At 41.1% G+C, this 27,980-nt stretch overlaps 1 protein-coding gene across 3 annotated transcripts in view; it reads left to right on the forward strand.

Annotated features, from left to right (window-relative positions):
- MAP3K20 (mitogen-activated protein kinase kinase kinase 20) overlaps positions 1 to 24,380 on the forward strand; it is a 184,497-nt gene extending 160,117 nt beyond the window's left edge. For all 3 annotated transcript variants that reach the window (XM_030324076.1, XM_030324077.1, XM_030324078.2), the window contains exons 17-20: positions 12,919 to 13,035; positions 15,527 to 15,601; positions 18,440 to 18,590; positions 22,339 to 24,380. In XM_030324076.1, the coding sequence (XP_030179936.1) occupies positions 12,919 to 13,035; positions 15,527 to 15,601; positions 18,440 to 18,590; positions 22,339 to 23,039 (1,044 nt within the window). In that variant the 3' untranslated portion in view covers positions 23,040 to 24,380. The remainder of the gene's footprint in view (positions 1 to 12,918; positions 13,036 to 15,526; positions 15,602 to 18,439; positions 18,591 to 22,338) is intronic.
- The last annotated feature ends 3,600 nt before the right edge of the window (positions 24,381 to 27,980 follow it).

Below are 27,980 nucleotides of genomic sequence, written 5' to 3' on the forward strand. Positions count from 1 at the left end.
AACCAGGAAAAGCTTTTTTGGAAGGGGTAAGTTTTAAAGCAAGGTTTGAAGAGGTCCATGGTCATTTGCAAATAACTTCCTGAATATAATGTTTAAAGCTTCTACTTAGTACTTTGTTCTAAAGAGCTAAGTTATTTCATAAATGTCATCTCATTTATCCCCTTGGCATTTCTGTGAGATGCTTAAGGTATAATATTGTCATCACTGATCAGGAAACAGAGAGCAAGAGGAAGTGTGTGACCAGCCTTAGATGGGGTGAGGACAGAGCTGAGACTGGAAATTACATCTTTATTATTACCTTCTTATTAAACATGTGCTAGCTCACATACCTGTCCCAGGAGATTTAAGCCATCTGTACATTTTCATAAAATAATCCTAGAATAAATCACTGTCCAGTTCTAAACTACCCAGTTATGCCAGCCTATACCCTAGCATTATGAAACATTTCCCCCACATATTTGAAATTCCAATTCCCCACATGAAAACTGACCTTGACCTTGACCTTATTGCCTTAACCTTCAAAGGTGGAACCCAAGAAAAAAGGACATCCTCAAAATCCCAACTGAGTTCTCATAAACCCATCGTCACAGAAACGGTGAAGCCTTTCCGTGACTAGAATAAGTTACTAGAGGACACTGATGCTCTGCAAGTTGTCTCCAAATCGGGCTTTGCATATCAGGGAGATCTGCTTGACCATTTCACCTTTCCTTTTACAAACAAAATGAAAGATGCGTTCTAATTACAATTACAACCTCCAGGAATAATACAGGACAGTGACCTTATGATGAAATAGCAGCTCCATTTTCCCATCGCATCTGAAAGGGACCACCAGTTCCACAACCACTTAAAATTAGTACGTTGTTTCAGTACCTGCCCTGCCAGGAGAAAACGGTGAAAATATGACCTTATCCACAAATAACAAATACATGTAGAGGAAAAGCCTTTCATTGTAAGACCGGTCAACCTTTTGTTTTAAGAATTCAGATGCAATGCTGGTTTTTAGCCTCATTTTACAACCAGATGGATTCTGGCACAAAAGTGAGGTTGACTTGCTCAACTGAGGAAAGCCATTCAGGTCTGAGCGCCTACATGCCTGCTATCGTGGCCAGGGGCCACTGCATGACGCCTTGCTGTGATGTGTCTTTACTGCCTCGCCCTCTGGATAAGCGGGACCTCAGCAGACCAAAGCCCCATGCACATTTACAGGATTCTCGCACAAATGAAGTATGCTTTTCTTCTTTCCTTTTCGAGGCAAACTGGCAGGGAAGATAGGATTGGACCAAAGGCTTCGCTGGCCATTTAAATTAACAAAATCTGAGAATGGGGTTTACCCATGTATTTTACCTACTTCTAACAAGTAAATTATTAAATAATGCTATCTATTGAGGCAAACTTGAACTTGAAGTTATGACAGTGGAATTGGCAGAAATTGGGTCTTTCTCAGCTCAAAATTTTCCTGTGCTCAGATTTGAAATGCTTGTAATAATTATTTCATACCTTTGCCAGGCACTGTGGTAAGTGCTCTGCAAACATTCTTCTCACATAGTTGTTATAAGCCACCATCACAGTGAGCACTATCCCTGTATCATCTCCAAGAGAAACTGAGGAAGGAAGAGGCAAAGTTCCTTACCCAGAATCCCCACCTATTTAGGGGCAGATCTAGTCCAAGGACTCAACCACTGTGTCATACTGCCCCTTTCTAGGAAGTAGCATCATCCCTAAAATAGATATATTGGTAATAAAAAGATAATTGGGGGGGGGTCACCTAATAGTAAATAACCATCTTTTGTTTTGTGTGGGAAATGCCTTGTTTTGTAATCTTAAGTCCTTCCACTTGGCACAAAAGGAAAAAGGTTTCTGGAATCTCAGATAGCTTCATGCACCGCCACCCCCCCCCCCCAAGGGTCGCAACCACCCTTTCTTTCACTAAAATATTCAGCTCCATAGAGTTTATTATTATATCTCATATAAACTTGCCAGTCAGGAATATTGATTCTCAAATTGCCAAGGAATAAACTATCAAATCACCCAGCAGTTTTCTCACCAAGAAACTTTCTGAGACTGTGTCATAAAAATTTAAAATCAGGGTTATGAAGGAAGTATCTGGGAAGCCCATGCTTTCCTTGCGTGTACTGGACAGTCACAGACATGGTCCCTGGAGTCCCTACCCCCACCCCCTACCCTCCACATGGAAACCTGTGGGTCTAAGTTGATGACCCACAGCACTCAGGGGAGAAGCCCGGGAAACACCACCCTGTCTCTGCCAGCACCCTAGCTACGCGGACCCCAAAATAGACACAGGCTTCCGGACTCCTGTACCTCCTACATCTGATTTCCTTTTGAGCAGTATTCTGATGGAGCAAGTGAATAAGGAAGACAAAATAAAGAGGAACACAATTTTGAAGGTATAGAAGCAGAGTAACAGCCCCCATCAGAGTCCAAGGCTTCTTCCGTTCACCCTGCCCCCTCCCTTCTTGCGTGCGTCACGGGTAACACGGGGACCCCTTCTTCCACACCTTACCAGAAGCAATTCAGTCAACAGTTCTGCTTCTCTGTTCATCCTCTCTAGGTTAGAAACACTGCTTGTTACAAATACTTCCCACCTACTATTGTGCTGTTAGGTCTTTATTATTGGATCACTTATAAAATGTTGCATTTAATAAACAATTGAATCTCCAGGCCCTTTCTCAGAGCATTGTAAATATCAAAAACTGTCAAATGGGGCTTTTTTTTCCTATTGTGTAATTTTTATAAATGGATAAATAAAGTAACAGAGCACAAAGAAAAGGATTTTGTAAGGAAGAAAAAAAAAACCCCAACACTTTTTGTAAATTTCAGAACAGCTAAAAGCAATGCTTTACTTTAATATACCTTGCATTTATTAAAAATGCAGTGTAAAGAAGCTTATTTCCTATGATCAACTCTTTCTTAGGGGATAAACATATGCACACACACATGTCCGTGTGCCTAAGTATATGGGCTTGTAGTGGCAGGGTTCTGTAAGAAATACAACTTTTAATTGACAGCCAGGGAGCAAATGCAGCTTAGAATATGACTGCATGAACTTGCTGCATATTTCTAATCACAGTGGGGCTACACTTCATCACACAGGTCAAGCAGCTGCTTACAGGCCCAGAGCAGAGCTGCTAAGCACATACTTGCTGATAGATGGATAATCACATGTAGAAACGGCACACCAGAAAATGTCTAACAATGGGAGAAAATGGCCCTGACTTGTAGTGTTTGTGGATCTCCATGGTATAAATATTTTCACCAGGGCCAATTACCGATCTGATGTCTCTGAACTTGAAGTTGGGAAGAGGTGTGAGCAACCAGCTTGTGAGGGCGGCTCCAGCACACCACTGGATCCCTCGTGGCCTTCTTCATCAAGACCCTGAATTCCTTTTAAGATAGTGAATGGCAAGGAAGTACACGTGATAAAACATAGGTATGACTGCACGACAAATACATATAGCTGGTTTCCAGCTATAATAATATGTGTAGTTAGCTCACAGAGAGCTCTAGTTTCCCACCGAATCCATAGATGGCTCAGATCTCCTTGGGTTGCCATTGGCTCATACAGATACACTGACTCTATTATAGGATTTCAAAAATTAGCATTTGAGTTTGTAGAGAGTAGGAATATACTACTTATGGAAACAGAAACAAAATTTAAATTTGTGATGGTCTTTTAAAAATATTTGAATAGGGGCGCCTGGGTGGCGCAGTCGGTTAAGCGTCCGACTTCAGCCAGGTCACGATCTCGCGGTCCGTGAGTTCGAGCCCCGCGTCAGGCTCTGGGCTGATGGCTCAGAGCCTGGAGCCTGTTTCCGATTCTGTGTCTCCCTCTCTCTCTGCCCCTCCCCCGTTCATGCTCTGTCTCTCTCTGTCCCAAAAATAAATAAACGTTGAAAAAAAAAAAAAAAATTTAAAAAAAAAAAAAAAAAAAAAAAAAAAAAATATTTGAATAGCCACAGTTGTTGACTCCATTGATGACAGGACATCTTTGCTTTCGAAGGTTTTCCAAAGCCACTGAAAGAAGGAAGACTGTGATAACTCAAAATGACTTGTGTTTTCTGAACCAAAAACTAGGTCTTGAGAATAATCAATTATAATAGGGACTTTTTATTTGAAATGAAATTAAAAGCACTGCATTGGAAAAGCAAAGATGTACGACAACCATCTCAATGCCATATGTCAGGATCTGGGCTGAGAACAGCTCAAATGGTAAACAATGCCTACCAACCAGGTCAGTGGTTTTTCTTCAAAGGTCATTAATTTTTGGCATCATCTCTGAAGTCACGGCAAGGGAGGGGAATTTAGTAGTCAGAAGAGCTGTTTTTATATTTTGAGTGTCCTGGGTAAAAGTCAATTTGCAGCCCATTTGTTAGCGTTTAAAAAAACTTATAAGCAGTAATTAGGTAAGCTAGAACACCTTCTATGTTGTTCAAGAAACTCAGTCTTGAGAATAGATTCTGAGTTATTCAAAATCAATAGCAAGACTTACTCTTTTTTTTTTCCAAGATGAATACCCAGTACCTTCCAATTTTAAAAAGAGTTTAAAAAAAATGAAAAAGTCCTTTCCAAACATGTCAACTAACATCTGAACCATTTCAGGTAGTGTGTAATGCATCATATGAGAGTACGTCTCACTTGATTTCTTTTACTTTATTTTAACTTCATCCCTAAAGTCCTTTTTTCATACATAACTCGAATAACAGCCCCCCAAAAGGCAATATAACAACCTTATCTCCACTGGTGTCTAGCTGGCACCAATCTGCCCTGACCTTAGACACAAGCCATTGTTAAGGGTATAACGCATTTACATATTTTGCAATAAAACATCAGTTATTTGCATTACTGTGTCAAGTTTTATTTGATTCTTTCACCTAAAAATGACTCATTTTCCTTTCTTGTATTTTAAAAACCAACTACTCTAAGCTTGTTTGAGAATAATCAAAAATTGCCCATTTAGCTAGAAGTCATTTTCTTTTCAAAAGGCAAATGTTATTTAATCTTTCAGCTGTTCATTGTGCCATCATAAATACTTTCTTTTCAGCACAGTTGTGGGGACTGAAATGAGCCCACTAATTGCCTCCCATTTCGACTGACATGTGGTGGTTTAGTGGAAAGAGAACACAGCAGGGAGAAGGAAATAGGAGGCTGAGAAAATGAGAGCTAATTATTTTCACTGCCTCATGTCAGGCTCTGTGTCAGCCTTGTTTTTACAAACTGGAAGGTTTAGCACTAAATAAAACAAACTGGCGTCATGTTTTTATATACTGGCAGTGTCATGGAAGCAGCTGCACATCTCAAAGACAATATAATGCCTGCGTTCGCATGGACACCATCTGACAGACACTGTGAGCCACGGCTAATGAGGACATCACAGTGGTGCCAAGTGAAAGGTGCTGAATTATGTATGATTCTTCATCAGTACAGCAATAGTCCTGTACATCATTATGAGACATTGTTTTGCTGAAGAGATTAAAACATTCTTAGTTCCAGACCCTGCAACCTATACGCGCTGAAAGAGGTTATTAATGGAATTTTTAGGGAGAGTTTCTTGTGGATTTCTTTTTGGTTGAAAAACAAATCTCGCGGGACAAAGCCGTGATGGGTCATGACACCGTATAGATAAAGAAGAGAAGCAAATTAACCATACTTGCATTATCTTCTTTTTAAAGGCAGCATAATAAAATAGAGAGTAGCGGGGTTATACATAATGATAAATAACCCAGGTGCTATCATGGGATGTTCCACTCTCCTGCCTTTAAAACAGCAGGTTTCAGCAGCTGAGCTAGATAATAGCAACGCATGTAAAGAAGCCTTCGGAGGCCTAAATCATCAACATCTTACTACTTTTAATGCCAGCATGACCAACATTTGTACCGCATTTTTATTTCATCTTGCATTACTTCTTACATTTTCCAACAGTCACCTGCTAAGAGACTGTTTCCCTTCCCCCCCCTCCCTTCTTGAATCTTAAAAAGTTTATTTCAACCTCTATTTTATATTTTAAAACGTTTCCTCAGTACAGGCCTTTTTAAGGTGGAGAGGCCTCTTTGCTACAATCCTGAGCAATCGCTGGTGGTTTCACTTTTTCTCCTCCCTGGGGGAAGGGGGTAAGACGGAGATGGGATTTTAAAACTCAGTGTCTTTACCATTAGACGGGGCATGCCCAGGAACTAAATTGCGGCCCCGGCGCAGCTAAGCGCACTTGCCGCAAATCTCTACATTTTCTGAGTCTCAGTCTACCCATCTGTAAAGTGGAGACATGGCTGTTGACAACAGGGTAAGGCTGGAAGGGTTAAATAACATGGACAAATCTCAACAACATTATGCCAAGTGAAAGAAGCCAAACATAGACAAGTACATACTGTAAAGTTCCAATTTTGCCAGGTTCTAGAGCAGGCAAAATTAATCTATGGTGAGAGAAATGAGAAGAGTGCGCACCTCCCCTTGTGTCCCTGCCAGGCAGGGACAGGAGACTTTCTAGGGTTGTGGGAATATCTGGCTTGTGGGGGTGGTTACACTGGTATGTACATAGGTCAAAATTCACTGAACTGTGCACTTAAAAATCAGTTCATTTTACTGTTTGCAACGTATATACTTCAATTAAAAAAAAAAATCTACCAAAAATGTTTTTATCTGTAACCTTCAGGTAGAAGTGATCTGTAGAAGGCTGAAAGCCTAATGTGGGGTCTGTTTCCTTCCGAAATGTCCTGAATAATCTTGTTCTTAGAGTCTCTCTGACTTACCTACACTGTTCACATTTGCAATAATTGAGTGGAGAGAGAGAGAAGGGTGGGGGGGGGGAGGGAGGAAGGGAGGGAGGGAGGGAGGGAGAGAGGGAAATATCGTTGTCTCTGAACTGCCCAGAACTTGAAACAATATTTAAAGTTAATTTCTGTGCTATCTTCAATCCCTTTTTCTACTCATAAAATTTACCTCTATATGGATCATTTCTTTGTACTCCCTCCCTCCCATCTTTTTTTTTTTTTTTTTTTTTTTTTTGGTGGGAGGGAGAAGGGATGTCTATGTTTGGAATCACTTGTTCTAGCTTGGAACTCCAAAGAATTTTAAACAGCTTGCAAAGAATGTAATAGTGATTTCTCACAAAGAGATACTTAATCTAGCATTAACTGAGTGTTGTTTGGGGTTTTATCTTCACAGTGTTAAGAGTTTCTGTTTTACTTGGCCAGTAATCTTAATTCAGAAAATTTTTTAACATAATTGGCAATACAGAAGCAGTTCAGATGGAATGCTTTCTCCTCCTCCATTAACCACACACTTGATTCTAAAATTATCCAGGTATTTCAGCAGCTGCCCAGATAAATAGTACATATCCTGGGCACCCAACGGAGCTGTCTTTTCATCAGTTTCCAATGCAAAAACTCCCCTCTTCCCAACAAAATTCCATTCATTTCTTGTAGATTTGCATGGAGAGGCAGATGATCCAATTAGTGGAAAGGTTTGGATTACCATTTTTTGCTATTCAAAGACAAGAACATCCCAGGGCCCAGTACTGCTCCTGTGCCAGTGCCTTTTTCCTACTGGTTAGTAAGAGCATTCCCTAGAAATGTGCATCAAGATACAAATTTGAAGAGTGAGTCTGTGGGAATCTGGTCATGGAACAGAAATCCACAGTAGTCAGGACCGGTCCCCATGATCTGCTTGTGCAACTAGATGGGAGTGGGTTTTTTCTGGTTTGAAAAGTGGAAGTCATGCCGAGCCACAAAGCCTAAGCCAGGGCTGGCGGAAAGTGTTTGTGATTCCAAATACTGGCCAGAGAAATCAAGAAGAGGAGCATAAAGACAGTGGACTGGCACCATATGCACTTTTAACAAGGATCTTTGTCAATAATGGAGGGAACATAGGCTATGCTGGACTTATTAGAGACTCTGTATTTCAGTCTCTGCCATGGAGACTTATAAAGAAATTCACCAACATAATCTTGACTGTTTGTTGACTCTGGAAGATGGAACTCCCCTGCACTGTAATTCTTACTTCTGTTTAACCCACAACAAGGAAAAGTTCCAGATTCAGAAAAGACTGAGGATTTGGAAACCTGCTCCTCATAGCACCAAGAGACTACCTTAGATCAGTTCCGAACTCCATCTCCTTCTGTCTGTGAGATCTTGGTCAGATTTCCCCATCTCTCTATGCTTCAGTTTCCTCATCAAGATAAGGCTCTCAGGCTGTCAATCCCATTTCATAGCCACCGTCCTCCAGACATCCGATGGTTCCTATTGGTAGGGTCGCATTAGGACCTGCTGAAGCAGGAAGGGGCAGAATTGGTGTTCTATAATCCATCTATGTGAGAAGATACAAGTTTATTCCTTCTTCTGTTTATTTCATAAGACCAGTCATTGTTACGGTGCCACTGTCTACATCTTTTTTTTTTTTTTTTCCAACACTGATACCAGACTTTGGTGCCCTCTGGGTGCCCAAGTAAGATGCTCTGACCGCACCTGCCTACTCTGGCCAGAGCCCTTGTCTAACCACTCTGTACCTTCTCGCTTGTCAAAGCTTACTCAACTTCTGGCCCATTCCCTTAGATCGCTGCTAGATGGTGGGGTGGCTAGTCTAATAAACTAATTGGAGCTGTGTTGGTGACTAATGTTGGTAATGATAATTACAATTGCTCCTTTCCAAGCTCCTTATTTGGCTCTGGCACTGTGCTGGGCACTTTATTTACATTATCTCATTTAATCCTCATTCAACATACTTGTGAATAGAAACACCAAGGTCCAAACAGGTTATATAAGTTGGCTAAGGTTGGGGGGAAAGTGACAGAAACGGAATTCAAGCTCCGGGAGCTGGACTTTCAGCTGTCATCTTTCATCTCATTCCCTGCTACTCCCCCAGTCATGGCTTAATGTATACTCTTTTTCTGTATTATTTCTATCTTAATCATCACCATCAACCCTTTAAACCAAATGAGTAACAGGGCCATTTCAGACTGCCAGGGGTGAAATGGTTTTGGGAAAGAAGTCCTTTCGGGCCCCCAAAGGCTCTCAGAATACAGAGTTGTCTGCTTTTGATTTCTGCCTGTCAGGACTGCGAGTTGTTCACAAGATGTCCAAAGTGACTCTTGAATGTTTCCGATTCATAAATCAATACCCACATTTCTGTCACTCACATCAAGCCCAAATCAATAGTTCACCCTGGTAAAAGTGAATGGCTTTTACATCTGAGCCCACATTCCCACTACCTGGTTCCTACCACTACCAAGAAACTGAAAAGGCAGCAATTTTGCACGTAAGATCCTATATTAGGCTCATAAATATGTTGTTACTTTTAGTGATGTTCTTGATGATTTAATTCATGTTACTGCTATGAAAACCTTTTCAGTGATCGATTGGTCAAGAACTCATCACATGGCATCCTGTCTCTGTTGGGTCCTGTAGAATTCAATACTTTGTTTAAATCCTGGTAGTTGTGAGCAATGCAATTCATTGACAACTTAATGACTCGCTGTGTAGCAAAAATGCAGAGAATACCTGCGGGTAATAGGAAATTGAGCAGAATTTAAAGAATTCCATGACTTGATTTGAGGGTTACTTTTCTTAACTAGGCAACAGTGAAATCACAGATGCCCCCCCCTCAAAAAAAACCTAGAATTATGTCAGGGCACTGACAGATTAAGTTAATAATTGAAGTGAACACTGCATATTTTCTTTCCCACCCAGGTTTGTAATTTAATGACATGGATAATGCCCCCCTTGTCTTACAGTGCCTTTGAGTATAGTTTTATTGCTTCTGTCGCTATCTTTTATGGTTCAGGCAAAAGCCTTTCTTTCAGATAAGAGAAAGAATTTGAAAAGTAAAAAGGTCTATAACCCTATTATGGGGGCCTTGTTTTTCCAAGTTGGACTCTGGGGAACAGGGAAGCAGTTGCTGCAGGAGAGGACCTGCGGCCACTTGCTTTTTCAGTTGTATTAGCAAAATCTTCCCTGGTCCTTCCCCCACTTGCCTGTTGTCAATAGCTGGTCCCATTGTGAAGCTCTGAGAACCGCCCAGTGAGTACATCCTGCCACCTCTCCCAATTGCCCTTCCCTATCGGCAGCTTCTCCAACTCTGGAGCCAGGCGGCCTTGTGCTATTATAATCCCACCTCTACCACTTAATGGCCAGGAGACCCTAGGAAAATTCCTTTATTTACCTGAGCCTCATTTTTCTCACCTAATGGGAAAATAAACCTAACTTGCAGGGTTACTGTGGATCTCAAACAAAAATAGCACAAAGTACCCAGCAGCATGCCTGGAGCAGATTAAGCACACCAGCAATGTGAGTTCCCACCTGTCAGCAACCCCTTCTCAACAGAGAGCTCCTCTGAGCGCGTGCACAGGCCGGTCTATGGCAGGCCTGAGGTCAAGGAGAGTTCTCAGGCTGTGAAGTGGGAGAGCCGAGGGCCTCGGGCATTTACACACAGCCTGAGGTCTTTCACCTGTGATTTGGCTAACTTCGTTCCAAAACTGGACAGGCAAAAGAAACAGAACTAAGTCACCTCATCTTTCCTAAGGCTTTTTATTCCAGCCACTGCTTGAGGAGGCTCTTGCCATGTCAGAGAAGTGCAGTCATGACTTCAAATAGTCATTATGCTGCCCAGTTACCTCAGGGCTCCCGCTGCCCAGGGAGCAGCCCCAAAACAGAGAAATACTGAGAGATCTGTCCATTCTGAGTGACTGATCTGACTTCTGTTAACCGAAAACTGGGTTTTCACATTACTGAATAGACCTTTTCCTTCACTAATTGGCTCTCCATCTTGTGAATGTGGTTGGGCAAAGAGGGTCACTCCCCTCAGGCACGTGCCCTGCTTGGTTGTGCAATTTATCTAGAAGTTTTCCTAAAACAAAGGGCTCCCCCAGCTTTCTGCTGAAGCCAACAGGTTTTCAACAGCCTCTTTGTTAGTGCTTTTCCATAATAATTTTGTCTGAGCTTGCTCAGGAGACATTCCAGGTCTACTCCTATGAGAGCATTTTCTAGTTTCAGCATGTAAAGTGCTCACTACATTATCCTTAACCTCTCAGAATCCTTCATTCTTCAAGTAACGTAAAAGACAAGGTGAATTTATGGTTCAGGGGTCAAATTTGGTGCAAAGACATGGCGTATTTCTCCTTTTCATTGCACACACAGTGTTTATCTGCCAACATTTTTATTATTATTCATACAGCCAAGTTAAAAAAAATATTTATAATGAATCCTCCCCTACCCGCTAAATGCAAACCATTAGCATTTTATTCTACTTGCCTTATCACATAGATGTCCATCTATCACTCTAGCCATATACCAATCTTCATTTTTTTGATGCAAGTCAAAGTCATTTGCAGACACCAATACACTTCCTCTTAAATATCTCAGTACGCTAGAGTTCAAGAAGAAATGCACACATCTTAAGTATACATTCACTGAATTTTGACAAATGCATATGCCTATATGACTCAAACCCCTGTGAACAGCGTATTAGCCCCCCATAAAGTCTCACCATGCCCCTTACCAGTCAATCCCCATCTGCAGAACCAACCTTTTCTGAAATTTTTCCACTGCAGATTGGTTTTATCTGTTCTAGAATGTCACATAAATGGAATCCTTAGTATGTTCTTTTTTTTTTTTTGTATAAGACTTCTTTCACTCACTGTAATGGTTCTGAGATTTTATCCATCTTGTTGCATGTGTCAATGATCTGCTCCTTTTGTGTTGCTGAGTAACATTCCATTCTGCGAATATATGACACTTAACTCATTCTCCTAATGAACACTTGGCCTGTTTCTAGGGAGCTTTTAGTTTTGTTTTTTGGGTTTTTTGGGTTTTTTTGTTTTTTGGCTATTATGATAAAGCTACTCAGAGCAACACTGTACAAGTCTTTTTTCATTTCTCTCGGGTAAATACCTAGGAGCTGAATTTCTGAGTCATCAAATAGATGTATGTTTATACGTATGGATATATATTTATAATAAATTGCCAAAGCCCTCCCCAGAGCGATTGTACCATTTACACTTCCACCAGCAATCCGGTAGCTCAAAATCCTGGCCAACAATTGGATGTTATCCATCTTAGCCATTTGGTGGGCATATAGTGGTATCTCATTGTGGGGACATTTTAATTTACATCCCTGGTGACTAATGATATAGAGCCCTTTTTCATTACATGGTGGTTTTACTGAAAATTTAATTAACGTGACATCATTTTTAAAAATCGAGAGGTTTCACATAAGAATCCAGATATCCAGCTTTTTGGGAAACATTAAAGGACCTAGCAAGACTGAGGTCATATTCCCACATGGGGACAAGCAACAGAAGCTGAGTGATGGCTGTCCCTTTAGGGCAGCTGCCCTTTAGACCCCCAGAGTCCTAACCCTCCTGTAACTCCCCAACACATGAGCCAGTTATCAGTTGCCATACATCACGTTTGCAGGGTTCCCTCCTGTTAAGAGGAAAGTGAGCTATTTCTTGAGCCCATATTATTATCAACACTGGCAAAGTGAAAGTTAAATCAAAAGGGCCTTGTATTTCAAAATGGGAAGTCCACATTTCTTTGCACGAATAAAAAAATATTCCTACAATGTTTAATATGTAAATTAAATGGGTCTATTTTGAAAGATGACAATTTAGGGCTCTATAATGAAACTGCCTGGCTTTACTCATTTTCATTATTAAATGCCTGGTCCCTTTAGGATTTTGAGTTTGCAACTCCTATAACAATAGAACATTTACACTGATAAATTATGTCTCAAGACTGCACTAACTGGGGGTTGTTTAAATATATAAAGAGATCTAATTTCATGTCCTTTTTTCAAAAAAGGAAAAAAAATTACCTCAATATTTCATTTAGGAAACTTCATGTGTTATAAAACATTGGGACTAGAAAAATTGTTTCACTCTCTGAAATTCTATAATTTTGCTTTTAATTCTAGGATTGTAAGTGGAAAATGTATATGGAGATGGATGGGGATGAAATTGCAATAACCTACATCAAAGATGTGACATTCAACACTAACCTACCTGATGCAGAGATTTTAAAGATGACAAAGGTAGGGTTCTATTTACGGCTTAAAAGCTTTTTTGAATTCACAGATATCAAACAAAGACATTAAAATCCCCCAGCAGTGTGCTTTTGTGCTTGTCGATGTTCACGTCAGCTCAGCCTCAAGCTGCCCATTGAAAGGCACATTTTATTTAGCCGATTGAGATCATAATAGTTTTTTGTTAAAATTCCACTTAGGCTGTGTGAACTAAAAAGTACTACAAGAAAGTGTCGTTTAAATTTTTTTTTATTTTCTTCTCTATTTCTTTATGCTTACTCTGTCATTTGTTAAAGGAAAGAAAATGCCAATGGTGAAAATATTTACCTCAAATTTGAGGTCATTTTTTAAACTTTGAAAAACTTGTGCGGAGGAAGGCTTTCTTGGAGGACTGAGGTGAGGTTATTCAGGAGGCACCTGTTGATGTCTTCATAGCTTCCTTGAGTTCACACCTCCGGCCAGAGAACACCTCACTACTTCAGGGTCAGTGGTAGAAGCATGCCCTTTACAACACAAAAGACAGATCGAGAGAAATGCTTAGCTTCTCCTCAAAATGGAAAAAAATTCAGTTCTGTCCCAATAAATCTGAAAAAATACATTTGAGACTTCAACAGGAGAAAGTCAACAACTTGGGTGAATAACCATGCTATCCATCAGACCATCACTTGAAACTTCACATAAGCCACTCTTTAGTACGTGATGAACTGTGTATTTGGTTACAGTGAAGAAAGTGGGGTGGGTAGCAGAGAAGAACCTGGGTACAAACACAAGTGGGGAAGTGAAGAGTCTTCAAAGCCACAGCATTGACTTGCAAATGTGTTCCCTTCCCAGGCATAAGATTGCTAAACATCCAAGTCCTTTTAATTTACAAGTGTATTCATCAAGTCGATTGATTTGATATTCATTGTTGGAATCTTCTGAGTAACTGGGAGTCATTTCAAAGGTGTTATTTATCTGTAAAGGTTATGATCTGGTTTTAACTTTCCTTTATTTTGTTGGGACATGATGTTTTGATGTCTTAAAGGCTGGACAGATCCTTGCTCCTTCCCCCCAACCTATGCCATTTAGAAGCAAGATCCAAGTCCTTGCCTGCTAACAGAAGGAAGCCACTCACAGCAAAAATGACAGGGTACAGCTCTAAAGCCAAATACAGGTGTTTCTGGTATAATGCCACATATGCACTCCCAAAGAACCACATCTTGTGCAAAATCACACACCAACATTAACTGGGGGCTATAGGAAAAACAGGATTGGGGGAGACCATTCAAAATCTGTAGAACTTTTAACATCAACAGGATCATAACAATACTAATTAAAAAAAGAGAAAAGGAAAAAAAAAAAGAACCCAGTTAAATCTCTACCACATGTGCTTTGTACCCATCTCAAGGCCAGTCATTTGTAGCCTTAAGTATAGAATGAAGGGGTGGAGGGTGGTTAAAAGAGTGGAGATTCACTTATAATAAAAACCATTTTCATCAAAATTAAAATGGGATCCAAGGTGTCAGGGTGAAAAAGTTTCCTTCTGCCCTTCTAAGTTCTTGGGCTGGTCTAATAATTAAATTAACATAAGACAGATTAACAGGAGAAGAATTTAATTTTGTACATAGAGGAGCCCCAAAGATGTGAGACTTACGGGCAAGTCAGGAAGCTGAGGCTAATATATGCTGTCCTCAGCTAAGGAATGAGCCAGGGGCCTGGGGCTTCAAAGAGGGGAAGGCAATTCACAGGAAGATAACAAGAGCAGATGTTTGGTAGTTAGAAGCTTGCCCTGCCATGCAGATAGGTCTTTCAGATAAAAAAAAAAAAAAAAAGTATCTCTGATAAAAGCTCTCTTTCTGGGCCAGGTGCCCTATCTAAATTCTTTCAGGCAGTTATGGGAGAGGTAAAAGTTTTTCTTGAGTCTTCTGGGTTTTGATGGTCTTCAGCTAAAAATACAATACACCTGCCAAAGTGCTATGTTTTGGGGTGACAGTCTCCTTGTGAAAGGCATAGGCTTCTTCATTAATCCTTTCATTTAATACTGTGGGGAAATGTTGCCACAAAGCAGCCTTTGCATGCACAGCCTTGCTGGATAGCCTGATACAGTGAAAAGCAGAGTAGTTGTTGAAACTACTAACCCAGCCACTGCTTGCATTCAAAGAAGGCACTTCTGAGTCTGTATCGTTAAGTCTTTCTCTTAATTATCAGAAAGCTTTCTACTGATGCTTCAAAATATTAGCATGAATAATGAATGACCTAATGATAGGGTTGAGTAGTATATCAGAAAAGAGAAGATCGTGGGACTAAGACTAGATGTTTACAATTACAGAAAAAGAGGTCTTATGAAAACTAACATCCAAGACATTAGCACGTTGTGAGTAATCACACGTGAACCAACACCATGACTTTCATGATAATCTGACATTATACCCTATTTGCCAATTGCATATGGCACAGCTGGCCTCAAAGATCCATGCCATAGTAGGGCAGGCACTAGACCATCCTAACTTTTGTTTTTCAGCCCCCCTTTGTAATGGAGAAGTGGAATGTAGGAATAATGGAAAATCAGACTGTAGAATGCACTGTCACATACGAGGTAAGCTTGGGGTTGGGCAAGGGTGGGGTGCTGGTGGCTTTACCATCAGTTTCTTAGTAGGAATTTATTAGCTCCCTCAACAGTGCTTAAAATTGGAAGAGAAATTATTTAACCAACATGAATATGGGAAGATTAACATAATTACTCTAACAAAATGTTGGTAAGGAAAGAGAACAGGATATTCTTGCCTAGGTAAAGATTGAGACAGTAATACATCCATTCATCAGCTAATGATTGAACATCTACATGCTGTGTAACATGTTAGGTACTGGGGTTATACCAAACAGTGACCAAACCAAAGCTCTGCCTTCTTAGTGCTTAGAGTTTAGGGGTAGATCAGCGATTCTTCACAAGGACAGAGAACAACTTCTACTGTCACCTGGTGGGGAGAGAGGTCTATTCTCAAAAACAGATTCCATATATTTTATATATGGATAAATAGAAAAACTGACACTTTAAAAAATATGCTACTAAGATTAAAATTCACATATTTAGCAAATACCTGACAGTTACTCTTCTATGATTAGGGCAGACTAAATCTATACTCTCTCTTGAGGTTCCAATGAGAGGAGATCGATAATAAATAGGTAAACAATAAGCAGAGAGTGATAAGTGGTAACCAGAAAATAGTGAGACTTGGGCCATGAGACTGGGTGGTTAGTTAGGGAAGGCCTCTCCTCTGAGGAGGAGGCAGCAAGAAAGAGCACAAGAGAGTCAAGGCCAAGCTCCTGAGGCACAGAGGACAATGACAAAGCTCCCGAAAGGGGCAGGCTGGATCACAGAGGTTCGTGGGGCCACAGTGAGGAGTTTGGATTTACTATAAACACAATTGGAAGCCAATGGGGTGTTTTAAGCAGTCTATTGCTTAAAATAATCTAATTATGTTTTTAAAATCAGCAATATCTTCGGGTGCCTGGGTAGCTTAGTCAGTTAAGCAGCCAACTTTGGCTCAGGTCATGATCTCACGCTCTGTAGGTTCAAGCCTGCATCGGGCTCTGTGATGATGTCTCAGAGCCTGGAGCTGCTTTGGATTCTGTGTCTCCCTCTCTCTCTGCCCTAACCCCACTCACACTCTGTCTCTCGGTCAAAAATTAATAAGCATTTAAGTCTTTTTTTTAAAAAATCAGCAATATCCACATGGCTGGTGGAACATAATGCTTTACAAGGTAGAGAAACCCTGCAGGAACAGGGGGGAGGGGAAGAAGTAGACCCCAGGGTCTCATGACACATGGAGATATTATATTAATATGCATCTGCCATCAAAAGGACACGCATTTCATTCATTCATTTTATTATTCATTCAGGAAACATTTGGTAAGGATTCACCAAGACCCAGGCACTATAACAGGAGTTTACACCTGTTTTATCCCATTAACGTTGTATAAATACTGAGAGATAGGCAGCATTAACTTTCATAGGGAAAACAGCCTCAGAGAGATAGAACGAGGTCCCGAGGTCTGGGGTGGTCGGTGGAGTCACACCCAGGCTCTCAGACTGTAAACAGTTTCCACTATTCCTCAGCTGTCCTACCTGTTCCCTTACCAGCAGTAAGATGAGGGAAGTCAGCCTGTAAATGGACTCCATGCACTGCTGCATTGTGATGGTCTTCTGAGCCGCCAGATTGGCTCTGATTCAGCATTGGAAATCCATACCCTGGCTAGTCCACTTATCCAGGGTGATCTGATGCCGGAAGCCAATGAGTATTACAATAGTTCCTTATCCTCACCAGCCAGGGAGCACAGCTTGTCAGGGATGAGGTGCCTGAGAAATAGCATTAACTGTCAAAGTGCTGCTGGTAGGACATAAAACCTAAATAAGAACAGTTGACTGGTCCTGAGAAACATGGAATCTAGACTGTTGTGGAACCTGTTGACCAGCCCCCACTATGCAGGAGAGCCTTCTTTTTAGTAACTTTTCTTCTCCTCTCTCCTTCCTCTTCCTCCTTCTCCTTATACTCTGTGATGATGTGCTACTTGTGTCTGTAATTGTCACTGCAGGGTTTTTTAAACATATTTTCATAACCATATCGAAGTCTGAGAGGCTCCTGAACCTGATTTGTGACACCTGGTGATGAAGGGTTTCAGGATGAGAAGGTGGTGTGTCTTGATCTGGTATCTTCTCCTTTTTCTAGTCCTTATTTTTTACCTCCCTACCCAGTCTCACTTTTCTATCTGTTACCCTGCACCCTCCATAGGGATAATTATCCACCAGACTGCCCACACCCACTCAGTTACCCAGCTGATCAAAGGCAGTCGTGGGCAAAATAGGGGTCAGATTTTTATGTATTCAAATCTGTCTTCAAGTACTCTAAACAGAAGAAATTGTTTTTCAGTCCTTAGTAAGCAAAAAGGTAAGTTGAGATTCGCCAGATAGAATAAATTCTGGGAGATGACAACCACATTTTGAACTACTATAATCCACTAAGGAATAAAGTGGTCAGAACTTTCCTCTTAGGAGCGCCTGGGTTGGCTCAGTTAAGCATCTGACTCTCGATTTCGGTTCAGGTTATGATCTCTGGGTTGTAGGATCAAGCCCCACATTGGGCTCTGGGCTGAGACAATGGAGCCTACTTGAGATTCTCTCTCTCCTCTCTCTCTGCCTGTCCCCTGCTCTTGTGCATGCACACGTGTGCTCTCTCAAAATAAATTAAAAGCAAACAAAACACTTTCCTTTTAATCAGATTACCATATTTAGGCAGGCTGATATTTCACCTAATGCATTATGATAATAGTGTTCTCAGGAGTTAAATGGGAGTGACATAATAACTTGAGTTCTTTTCTTCCTGTTTTATAAGTACCAGCATGTCGTTGTTTCTCTCTCTTTTTTTTTTTTTTACAGAGTGATGTTAGAGCTCCAAAGAGCACTAAACATGTCCACTCAATTCAGTGGAGTAGAATGAAACCTCAGGATGAAGTGAAAGCCGTTCAGCTTGCCATTCAGACACTACTCCCCAACTTAGAGGGCAGCTCTAGAAGCAGGTCTGACTCAAGTAAGTTAGAGATGTGTGCTAGACTAGATTCCAAAACCTTAAATATCAATTTCTCATACCAGGGATAAGTGCCAGTCTGGTAACAGACAATATAAGACTTCCTTCTTCTATTTTTAGAATATTGGTCTTATACACATACTATATGAACAGTAGTGTTTATGGGCTTATAAATATTAGCATATTACAATAAATTTCAGTATTTGGATAACTATGATAAAGACGAAAATTAATAATTATGTTATACTGGTAAATAAGTATATGTCTATTTATACACTGACATATTTCGTTTCCCAAATCATAGACAGATATTAATCTTCCGTGTCCCGCAAACATTCCTCTGAAACCAATGCGATTACTGGGGCAATTTCTTGCGTCCTGAACACCACTGATACATCAAAGCATAAGAATGATAGGGGAAGGGTAGGAGGAAGGGAGGAAGAGAGGGGAATAATAAAGGTAAGGGAGGACAGAGGAAGAGAAAACATGAAATGCATATGACGGACAGTAGTGACAGTAATTACAGATGCTACACTGAAACAATTTAGAAATTACACAGGGGAAGCCTGGCTGCCTTGCTGTTAAATTGGTCATTATTTGGTAGATTCAGGGAAGAGGTCCTGACCTTCACCTTCACAGATGTCTAGAAATTCTAATACAACCCAGAGTTAGGCTCTGGGGGACTGCAACAAGCTAACAGATGCATGGAAGTTGGGTGCATAAACCCCCATGCAATTCACTTTTTACCAGGAGAAATATACCTGCCCAGCGAACCAGAAATACATGTTTCCTGATCAATGCGTTATTTTTCCTGGTAAGAAAATATACCTGAAAAGCCATATCAGAAGGTTCTTTGATGGCATGGAAATAAAGTACCCCGATGACTGCTGTCACTGAGTTATGAGAACCTAGCTAACCGTCCTCTACTCTCAGGACTAGCTTACCAACTGGACCAGATCTTTCCATACGTCGGCTAGCTGGGGAGGGGGGGAGGGCAGTTGGTTTGGTTATTTTCTTTCACAATGAATCATGACAAGACATTCTGGCCACCATGACTGAACTGGAGTTTTCACCAAGCCTTCTCGGCTACACACATATTTTCAAACTTCTCTTAGGGCAAGCTGTTTCTACACACCACTAACCCAGGTAATGGGTGTTGATTCTCACTAGTGGCCCCTACCTGGAGCATGGCATTTCTAAGTTCTTTTATTTGGTATTCCAACAATCTCTTCTTGCATGCCTACTATCACCTCTAAAAGGACTTCTTACTATAATAATTTTCCCCTCCCAAATAATTAATATTTACTGGCCACATTTTACTTCTATAAGAGCTTTCATTGCTACGATTCTATTTGATCCCTACAACACTCCTGTGCAATCTGTGGGCGTCTTCTCTCTCCACTTCTGCTATATTTTTCCCTTTTACTAAAAGCTGGTTTTCTGTTTCCCCAGCCACAGGACTCAGAATAGCTGCCAACTGCCTCCAAGTTTTACATGGTTCAAATCCCACCACTTTGAGAATCACCAAATACTTCAACAGTCCCAATTCTAGATTTCCTGGAGTAAGACTGTTGCTGTTTTTTCCAAGCATTCTCTTCTGGACCAATTAACTCTATCAGCAGGAGGAGGTGGTGGTGGGTAGCATAGCCCAGTGGGGGACGCAGGTGGTGAGGACATCCTGTGCAGTGAACTGTAGCCATATGGGTGGAAACAGGGGAGAGACATTCCCCAAAGAGGACAATAAGCAGATGTCTGACAAGTGTCCTGTACCTCTCTGATATCTAAATCTTTTGGGAGAAAGCAAATTATTTCTCTAAGAGAGTTAGGAAACGTCAATACCCTTCAATCTCCCAGTAGAATGGCTTTGGATAAACCTTTCCCTCTATCATTAACTGGAGAGGTTGTGGGATAAAAGGAGAGAGTGACCCCCCCACCCCCACCCCATGGCTCACTTCAGTTTTAGCTAGTTTGCCTCCCCCTTCCTTCTTCCTTGTATTTCTTTTTCCCTTTTGCTGTGAAAACTCAGAGGACACCACCTGGACCAGTTAGGATATATTTTTTAGCTGCAAGTAACAGAAAATCCAACTTCAACTGTCTTCCTCCCAAATGGACCAAAGTGCAGTCCCAGGAACAGTAGCCTCAGGATCAATGGGAACTTGTTAGAAATGCAAATTCTCAAGCCCAACCCCAGACCTGATGAATCAAAAACTGGGAGGAGGGACCAGCAACCTTGGCATGCAAAAGCTCTGAAACACGGGTTTCAGCTGTAATAAAATAGTTATCTTCTGGACTGAAGAAGTCCAGAAGGCAGCTGGGATCAGGTCCAGTGAGAGAAGCTGGCTCACTCATGTTGAGGACCAGGAACAAACCTCTCCTCCCTTCTGCTCTGCCATCTTAGTATGTGCCTTTGCCCACCGCCTAGCTCTGCCACATTTACTGTCGCCACACAAAGATACGGCAACGTGCAGAGTCCACAAAAGGCCGATGCCTTCCCTGCTCTCCTTTCCAGGGGTGAGAAAGACCTGCCTACATGCCGCCAGCAGACCACCTCTCAAGTTGCCTCGGCCAGAACTGAGCAACTTGTCCAGTCCTAAACGTGATATCACTGCATCTGGCTCAGGCCAATCAAAGTCTGCCACTAGAGCCAGAATGTGGTCAGTGCCCCCCACTGTGCATGGCTCCAGCAGGGGGTTGGATGCAGGACAAAATGAGGGCTCTGTCAGAAGCTAAAATTTCAGAGAAATCAAGGGGAAGGCAAGAAGGCACTGCGGTTGCGTGAAGCTGTGAGGAGTGTCTGGACACAGCAGGTCAACCTGTGCAGGGCAGTGAGGGAGGCTGCTTGCTGGGAGTCAGGAGTGAGCGGGCTTCTATTCCTCTCCAGAACTCATGGCAAGAACAGCTCAGGGAGGACTACAGGGAACTCAAGAATGTGGGCAATATGGTTCAGGCCCTGGGGGAGGCAGAAAAGACCCAAGGAGGGAGGGACTTACTTATTCACTGAAATAGAGCTTACCAAATGGTTCCTGTTAATTCACCATTTTCTTTTACCTTAACTTCTCTTCCTGTTTGCTGTGAAGCTTCATTTTTCATGGATTAAAAACAAAAACAAAAACAAAAACAAAAAAAACATTTCTTATTCCTGGGCCTCAGAATCTCTCGTCTGGAGATGTGAACAGTCTTTCTTCCAAGCAATCCCTAGCTGTCTCAACTGGCTGGAACCCAATTTCTTTTGTCTGCACTGAGGGTTCTTGAGGATTTAAAAGTGCCTGGTGGCAAAAAGCCTTTCATTTACTGAACATGCCCTTACCATCCAAAACACACCAAGAGCAATCTCTAGAAGTGACAACATGGCTAAGTGGGAAAAAGATGGGTTTTAGATGCAGAAAGACCTGGATTAGCTGAGTGACCTTGGGCAAGTTACCTAGCCTCCCAAGCTGCAGTCTCCTTGTTTACAGAATAAGATTATTAGTACTTACCTGAGAAGATTATTGAGAGGATTAAATAAGGTCATGTAATTAAAGCCTATGGAACAATGCCAAGCATATAACATATACTCAGTAAGTGCAATCACCCTTATTTTTTAAAAAGTGTTTCTAATAATAAAGGAATGTCCTTATACCTAGCCTAGAACTTCTCTGAATGGTAAAGATTGAAGCATCCAAACAGGCTTGAATTATCTCAAGGCAGTCTTATGAATCAGACCTGCAGCTTACAGTGGCTTAAAAGATGCTCATTTCCATTTCCTCTGCAGGTGCTGATCGCCAGTGGCTGGATACTCTGAGGATGCGGCAGATTGCATCCGATACTTCTTTACAACGTTCTCAGAGCAATCCTATTCTGGGGTCACAGTTCTTCCCATATTTCAATGACCAGGATTCCTATGCTGCTGCCGTAAGGCGGACCCAGGTGCCCATTAAGTATCAACAGATTACACCTATAAACCAATCCAGAAGCTCCTCTCCTACTCAGTATGGACTGACCAAAAACTTCTCTTCTCTGCATCTCAACTCCAGGGACAGTGGCTTTTCCAGTCTTCCAAGTGACAACTCTTTAGAGAGGGGTCGGTACTCAGAGAGAAGCAAAAACAAATATGATCGTGGTAGTGCATCACTCAATTCTTCTCCTAGGGGAAGGTACAGTGGGAAAAGTCAGCATTCCACTCCTTCAAGAGAAAGATATTCTGGAAAATTCTATGGGGTTTCTCAGTCAGCACTCAATACTCACCAGTCGCCTGACTTTAAGAGAAGTCCAAATGACTGCCACCGGTCCAGGACCATACCGGGGATGCCTCTGCACACAGAGACAGACTCAAGAGCCAGTGAAGAGGAGAGCAGAGTCAGCGAAGGAGGATGGACAAAAGTGGAATACCGAAAGAAACCCCACAGGCCCTCTCCTGCCAAGACTAACAGGGAAAGAGCCAGAGGAAACTACCGGGGAAGGAGAAACTTTTGATGAACTGAACTAGAGAAGTTTTCTTAAGCAGGTTTTTTTTTTCCTTTTCTTTTTTTCTTTTTTTAAGATGTAATGGATTTTGATAATACCTTCAGACGGAATTAACAAAAAGACAACTTTTCCAATTTTGGATTTAGGAAATGCCTTCTAATTGAGACTACAGCCAAACCACAGCTAAAATGATGGATGTTGGCTGCCAAGGATGATAACTAGACTTCAACATAACTATACATACCTGCATCCCCACACCCCAAATTAACATTTTGACAGGAGGGGATATGCCACCTCATTTCCCTAACCACTGCCATTCTGGTTAGCAGGGCCTGGGCTAGGGTGAGGTTCAGTGGGGCACTTGTCTTGGGTGCAAAAGGTAAGGGGGTACCAGGAAGCTCGGTAATCAAGATACATAACATTCTAATGCAATATTTAAATAAATGAAAATTAATGCAAAAATTCTGTGATAAACAAATCAAAATTCTACATAAATATAGGATCAGTATTACTGATTTTCCCTCTTGTCTTAGACCCCGGTATGGCTTGGTAAGGCACTGTTACTGTAGATCCTATTTTAAAACTTTGATATTTTGTTCATCATGAATTTTTGCATTAATTTAAAAAATACTGCATTAAAATATCATTAATCTTGATTACTGAGATGTTGGGAGTTTTTGGTTGTTTTTCTTGAGGCCTCCTTAAATTTTGTGCCCTAGGCAAGGGCCTCACTTGCCTTACCCGCATCCTGACACTGCTGGTTCGTATTTATTTTAGTAAGGTATTTGGATTCTTATCCTGGTCAGAGCTGAAGTGAAATGGCTTGTCATTTTTAGGCAATAAAAGAGGTTATTGAACTTAATCTTGATTATGATGCTTATCTCCTTCATTAAGACTCATCTGAAACCAAAGATCTAAACTGCCTAGGAGATTTGTGGTTACTGCTTTTCCAAAGCTCCCAGGGACTGCTTTTGAATATTATTTTCTACATTTTACTAAAGGAGAAGCAAAGAGGGAAAAAAAAGTCCATAAAGACCCCCTGGAATGTCAGAAATCTAAAATCTGAAAGAAAACAGACACAGAGTGGGATAATAACGTCACAAGCCACAAGCCAAAGAAATTTAAAATTACCAACATCTTTGTTAACACAAGCCAGTAAATACCATCCTTGCAGCAAGAAAGCTCTAAGCAGCTGGGGGAAAAGAGGTAACCGGTACAGGTGGGAGGAAACTGCCTGCCGTTTAGGACAGGAATCGTGAGATCCAACTTAGGAAATTCTTCATTGTTTACAATTCAGAAAGTCAGGAGGAAATAAACTTTTATGTCAAATAAATAAATGTTACATTCCAATACATTCTGAGATTCTGTTCAACATTCACTAACCCTGAATATCCAGTGTCCTTTGCCTGCACAGGATTCTCAGTGCTCTGTAGAAATTCAAATGCCACACTGGTAATTCTATGGGGTTGAGTTCTCTCTTAATAGAAACCAGTCATCAAGTACATGCTTATATTCCCAGAGAAGCAGATCTGCTCTAACACAGTGCCTGGGGCCTGGTGGAGGAAACCATTTTTGGGAGGCAATAAAGTCAAGGTTATAGGAAATGACCTTTATTTACAAGGGAAGCTGTGACCTAAACGTTGATGCAACAATTCAATTTTGTAAGTTGTATTGTTTGCCACCTGCATTTATAAGCAAAAGCAATGGAGAATGGTAAAATCAGAGAGCAAGGTGTTCTTTTCCATCATGGATAACCAACATCTCTAAGGTTGTAAGCTCCACTGTGATCTTTTCTCACAAATCTGATAGCTACTACAGTCTGTTTTCAATTATTTTCCCCATGCCCTTTGAGTTTAAATTTAAAGAAAAATGGACTAATAGAAAGTATGCTACCTTAATGGCATGCTGCTTCCAAATAAGCAATAAATTTCTCTGATGAGAATTTTTGGGTAAGTGGCTAAACACAGAACAGAGAGTCTTAACTAAGTCAGTGTGAAAGGAACACAAAGTATGGCTTTAATTACTAACCAAAATGGGCATTTTGAAGAATTATTTAAGACTCTAGTTTAAAAAGTGTTACACAAATGATTGCTTGTTACAGTCTATTTTCTCTACTTCTTGCTTTCCTGGGCTATGGGTTAGAGAATCCAGGCTGGTAGTGAAATGACTTAATGACCTCAGCCCTATTTAGTGTAGTAGCCGATTGCAAATTGGTTATTCCAAGAGCGCACAAAACTGACCACTTTGTAATACCTCTTGGAAAAAATACTTGTTAGCATCAATGCTTCCAGTCAAAACGAAAACAAGAATATCTAGAATCTGATTCTTGGTTGTAAAGAAATAATAAGAGTTGGATGTTCTTTCTTTCTTTCTTTTTTTTTTTTTCTAATGATGCTTATTCACCAAGAGTTGCTTGCCAGGTTGAAAGATGAAATAAGAACAGAGCAAGGATTAATAGAATTTTTTTTCCATCCAACTAAATCAGTTGCCAACAATGAGAAATTATAGAATTTACAAGAGGCTGGATTTAAAAAAAAAAAAAAGATTTTAAGAGAAAAAATTCCAGTAGAAACAAATTAAGAAAATACATCTTGAGTTGGGCATCTCTAAATGTGGCGATTTAGTGGTCATTAAGGAGGCTTTTGACAGGATCTGGAACTGCTGAATCTGTCGGTTGCTACCATACAGGTAGTCATTATTCTAGGCTCAGCCCAAACAAAGCAAGATATTTTGCTCTCTGCAAAGTCACTGAATTAGCAATTCTATAGAAATAGTCTGAATAATCAAATAATCCCAAATCTGTAAAGGAAAACTGGAGATTATTTATCAGGGACTAACTTTAGAAATAAATATAAACTAACAATTGTTTTCAACCAATTAATAATGAATATAGTTCATAAGAATAATAACAATTAAACTGCAGTATTTAAAACTATTAACAGTGAAATTGAGAATGGTAAAAGCTAACCTGGGAAAATTAGATTAAGAAACAATTGCCACAAAAGAATACCCACAGTGGCACAAGTGATAACTGGTAAAACTTCAACAAAACAACTTTTGATATACAAAACCTTCAATGTAAAATTTAAATTGAAAAGAATTGATCCCGTGGGGAAAAAATTGATACAATAAAAAATTTAATATAAAAATGAGAGGCGGGGCACCTGGGTGTGTCAGTCGGTTAAGCGTCCGGGAATGATCTCATTATTCCCGAGTTCGAGCCCTGTATCAGGCTCTGCGCTGACAGCTCAAAGCCTGGAGCCTATTCCATATTTTGTGTCTCCCTCTCTCTCTCTCTGCCCCTCCCCTCCTTGCACTCTGTCTCTCTCTCTCTCAAAAATTTAAAAAAAAAAGGGGGCAATTTTATTATGTTGGATAGAAAATCAGGAAATTAAATTGACAATGACCTTTACTTCATGCAATTCTTTCTTGAGAAAAAATCTTAATAATTATATAGTTTTGATAAAAAATATTTCATCCATATAGAGTCAGATGTCCTAGGGAAATCAAAATGTTCAGTAGTACAAAGTAGCAGAGCCAGAACATCCTGGACACAGCTCTGGGCATTCTGACTTCACGGAGATTTTTCCATTAGAGAAGTACCAGCTACTTTATAAGTACATTCTCCATAATCTATCAATTTGCCTCAACAAGCTGGTACAGATACGGCATGCTTCCACAATTTTGGCTCTCAGAAACTGCTCAGTTATAGGATGCCACGATTTGGTTGTGCCAACTTGTTCAGGACATAGCATTACTGAAATTTTAAATAATAGACACTGTACTTAGGAGGCTTATAAAAATCTCTTGCCACCACCGGATCTGAGAGGCTCTAGGTAGGCCAGGATGCCCTGGGGAAGTCAGAGCATAAGCCCTGGGCTTACCTCTATTTGCTATTACTGAAACTGGTTTCTAAGATTCCAGAGGTGGAAGAAATGCCAGATCCACGGTCAAACTTGTCCAGACTTCAGCGGAGCCGGCACCAGTGACTTTTTACTCAATTGCCCTTTTCCTTTGATGAATGAGCTTACCAAATAATGCATGGCCAAATCAAGAGGGTTAAAGAATGAAGAAGACTCATGCCCTCAGAGTTCATTCATGCAAAACCAAAATCAAGATTAACTCTCCAGAACTAATGATCCATATCCTCAACAGTCCCCCAGGCGTCCAGATCCTTCCCTTACCACTAGAGAAATCCCACTCAGGCCTCAAGATCCAGGGGACATCCTGCTTCTCCCTCCACATTTCCAACAATTTTCCCCATTCGGTACTCCTCTTGCAAGCCTTTCATCACTCACTCCCTAGCACCACTACTCAACCCTTCAAACCCACTTCCCCAAAGGTCCTCTGTGAGAACAGTGAAGGGATGCCCAAGAATGTGTCAACAGGAAAGCAAGACTAACCTCTGAGATGTCATCAGTGGAATAGCCACAAACGCTGCAATATCTCCCAGATCTGAAGAACATGTTTGCAAATCAGACTGGAAGTACGAGGCAATCCAAAGACAGCATGAACCTTTTAGAGGTGGAGGGAGGGTCAGGGTATAGGTTTGGAGACAGGTTTGGAGACAACCAGGGGTGGTCAATCTTGGAAGCCCAAGATGAGGTGACCCACAAAGTAAAAGGTTAGCCATACTATCCACGCCAGGCCTTCATGCTGGGCACAATCTGTGCAGTCATGCACGGAGACCCCTTAAGGAGGACAATACTGTCCAGCAGAACCCCTTCCAAACAGACATGAGAATCCACTCAGTTGGGGAAATATGAACCTGCTGTGGAGACGGTCATATGGTCCCGTTCTTCTGTATCCCCATTTGCCTCTCCCCACGGCAATCAAACACCATGCTCTAGCCACACTGAATTGCTGCCGTGTTCCTTCTGGTCTTCAAAACTGGTAATCCCTCCATCCAGCTTCCTTGGCACTGTGTGGCTAGGTCATCCTTCAGCTCTC

This window comes from Lynx canadensis, chromosome C1 (assembly GCF_007474595.2).
Source record: "Lynx canadensis isolate LIC74 chromosome C1, mLynCan4.pri.v2, whole genome shotgun sequence".
NCBI classification, from domain to species: domain Eukaryota; kingdom Metazoa; phylum Chordata; class Mammalia; order Carnivora; family Felidae; genus Lynx; species Lynx canadensis.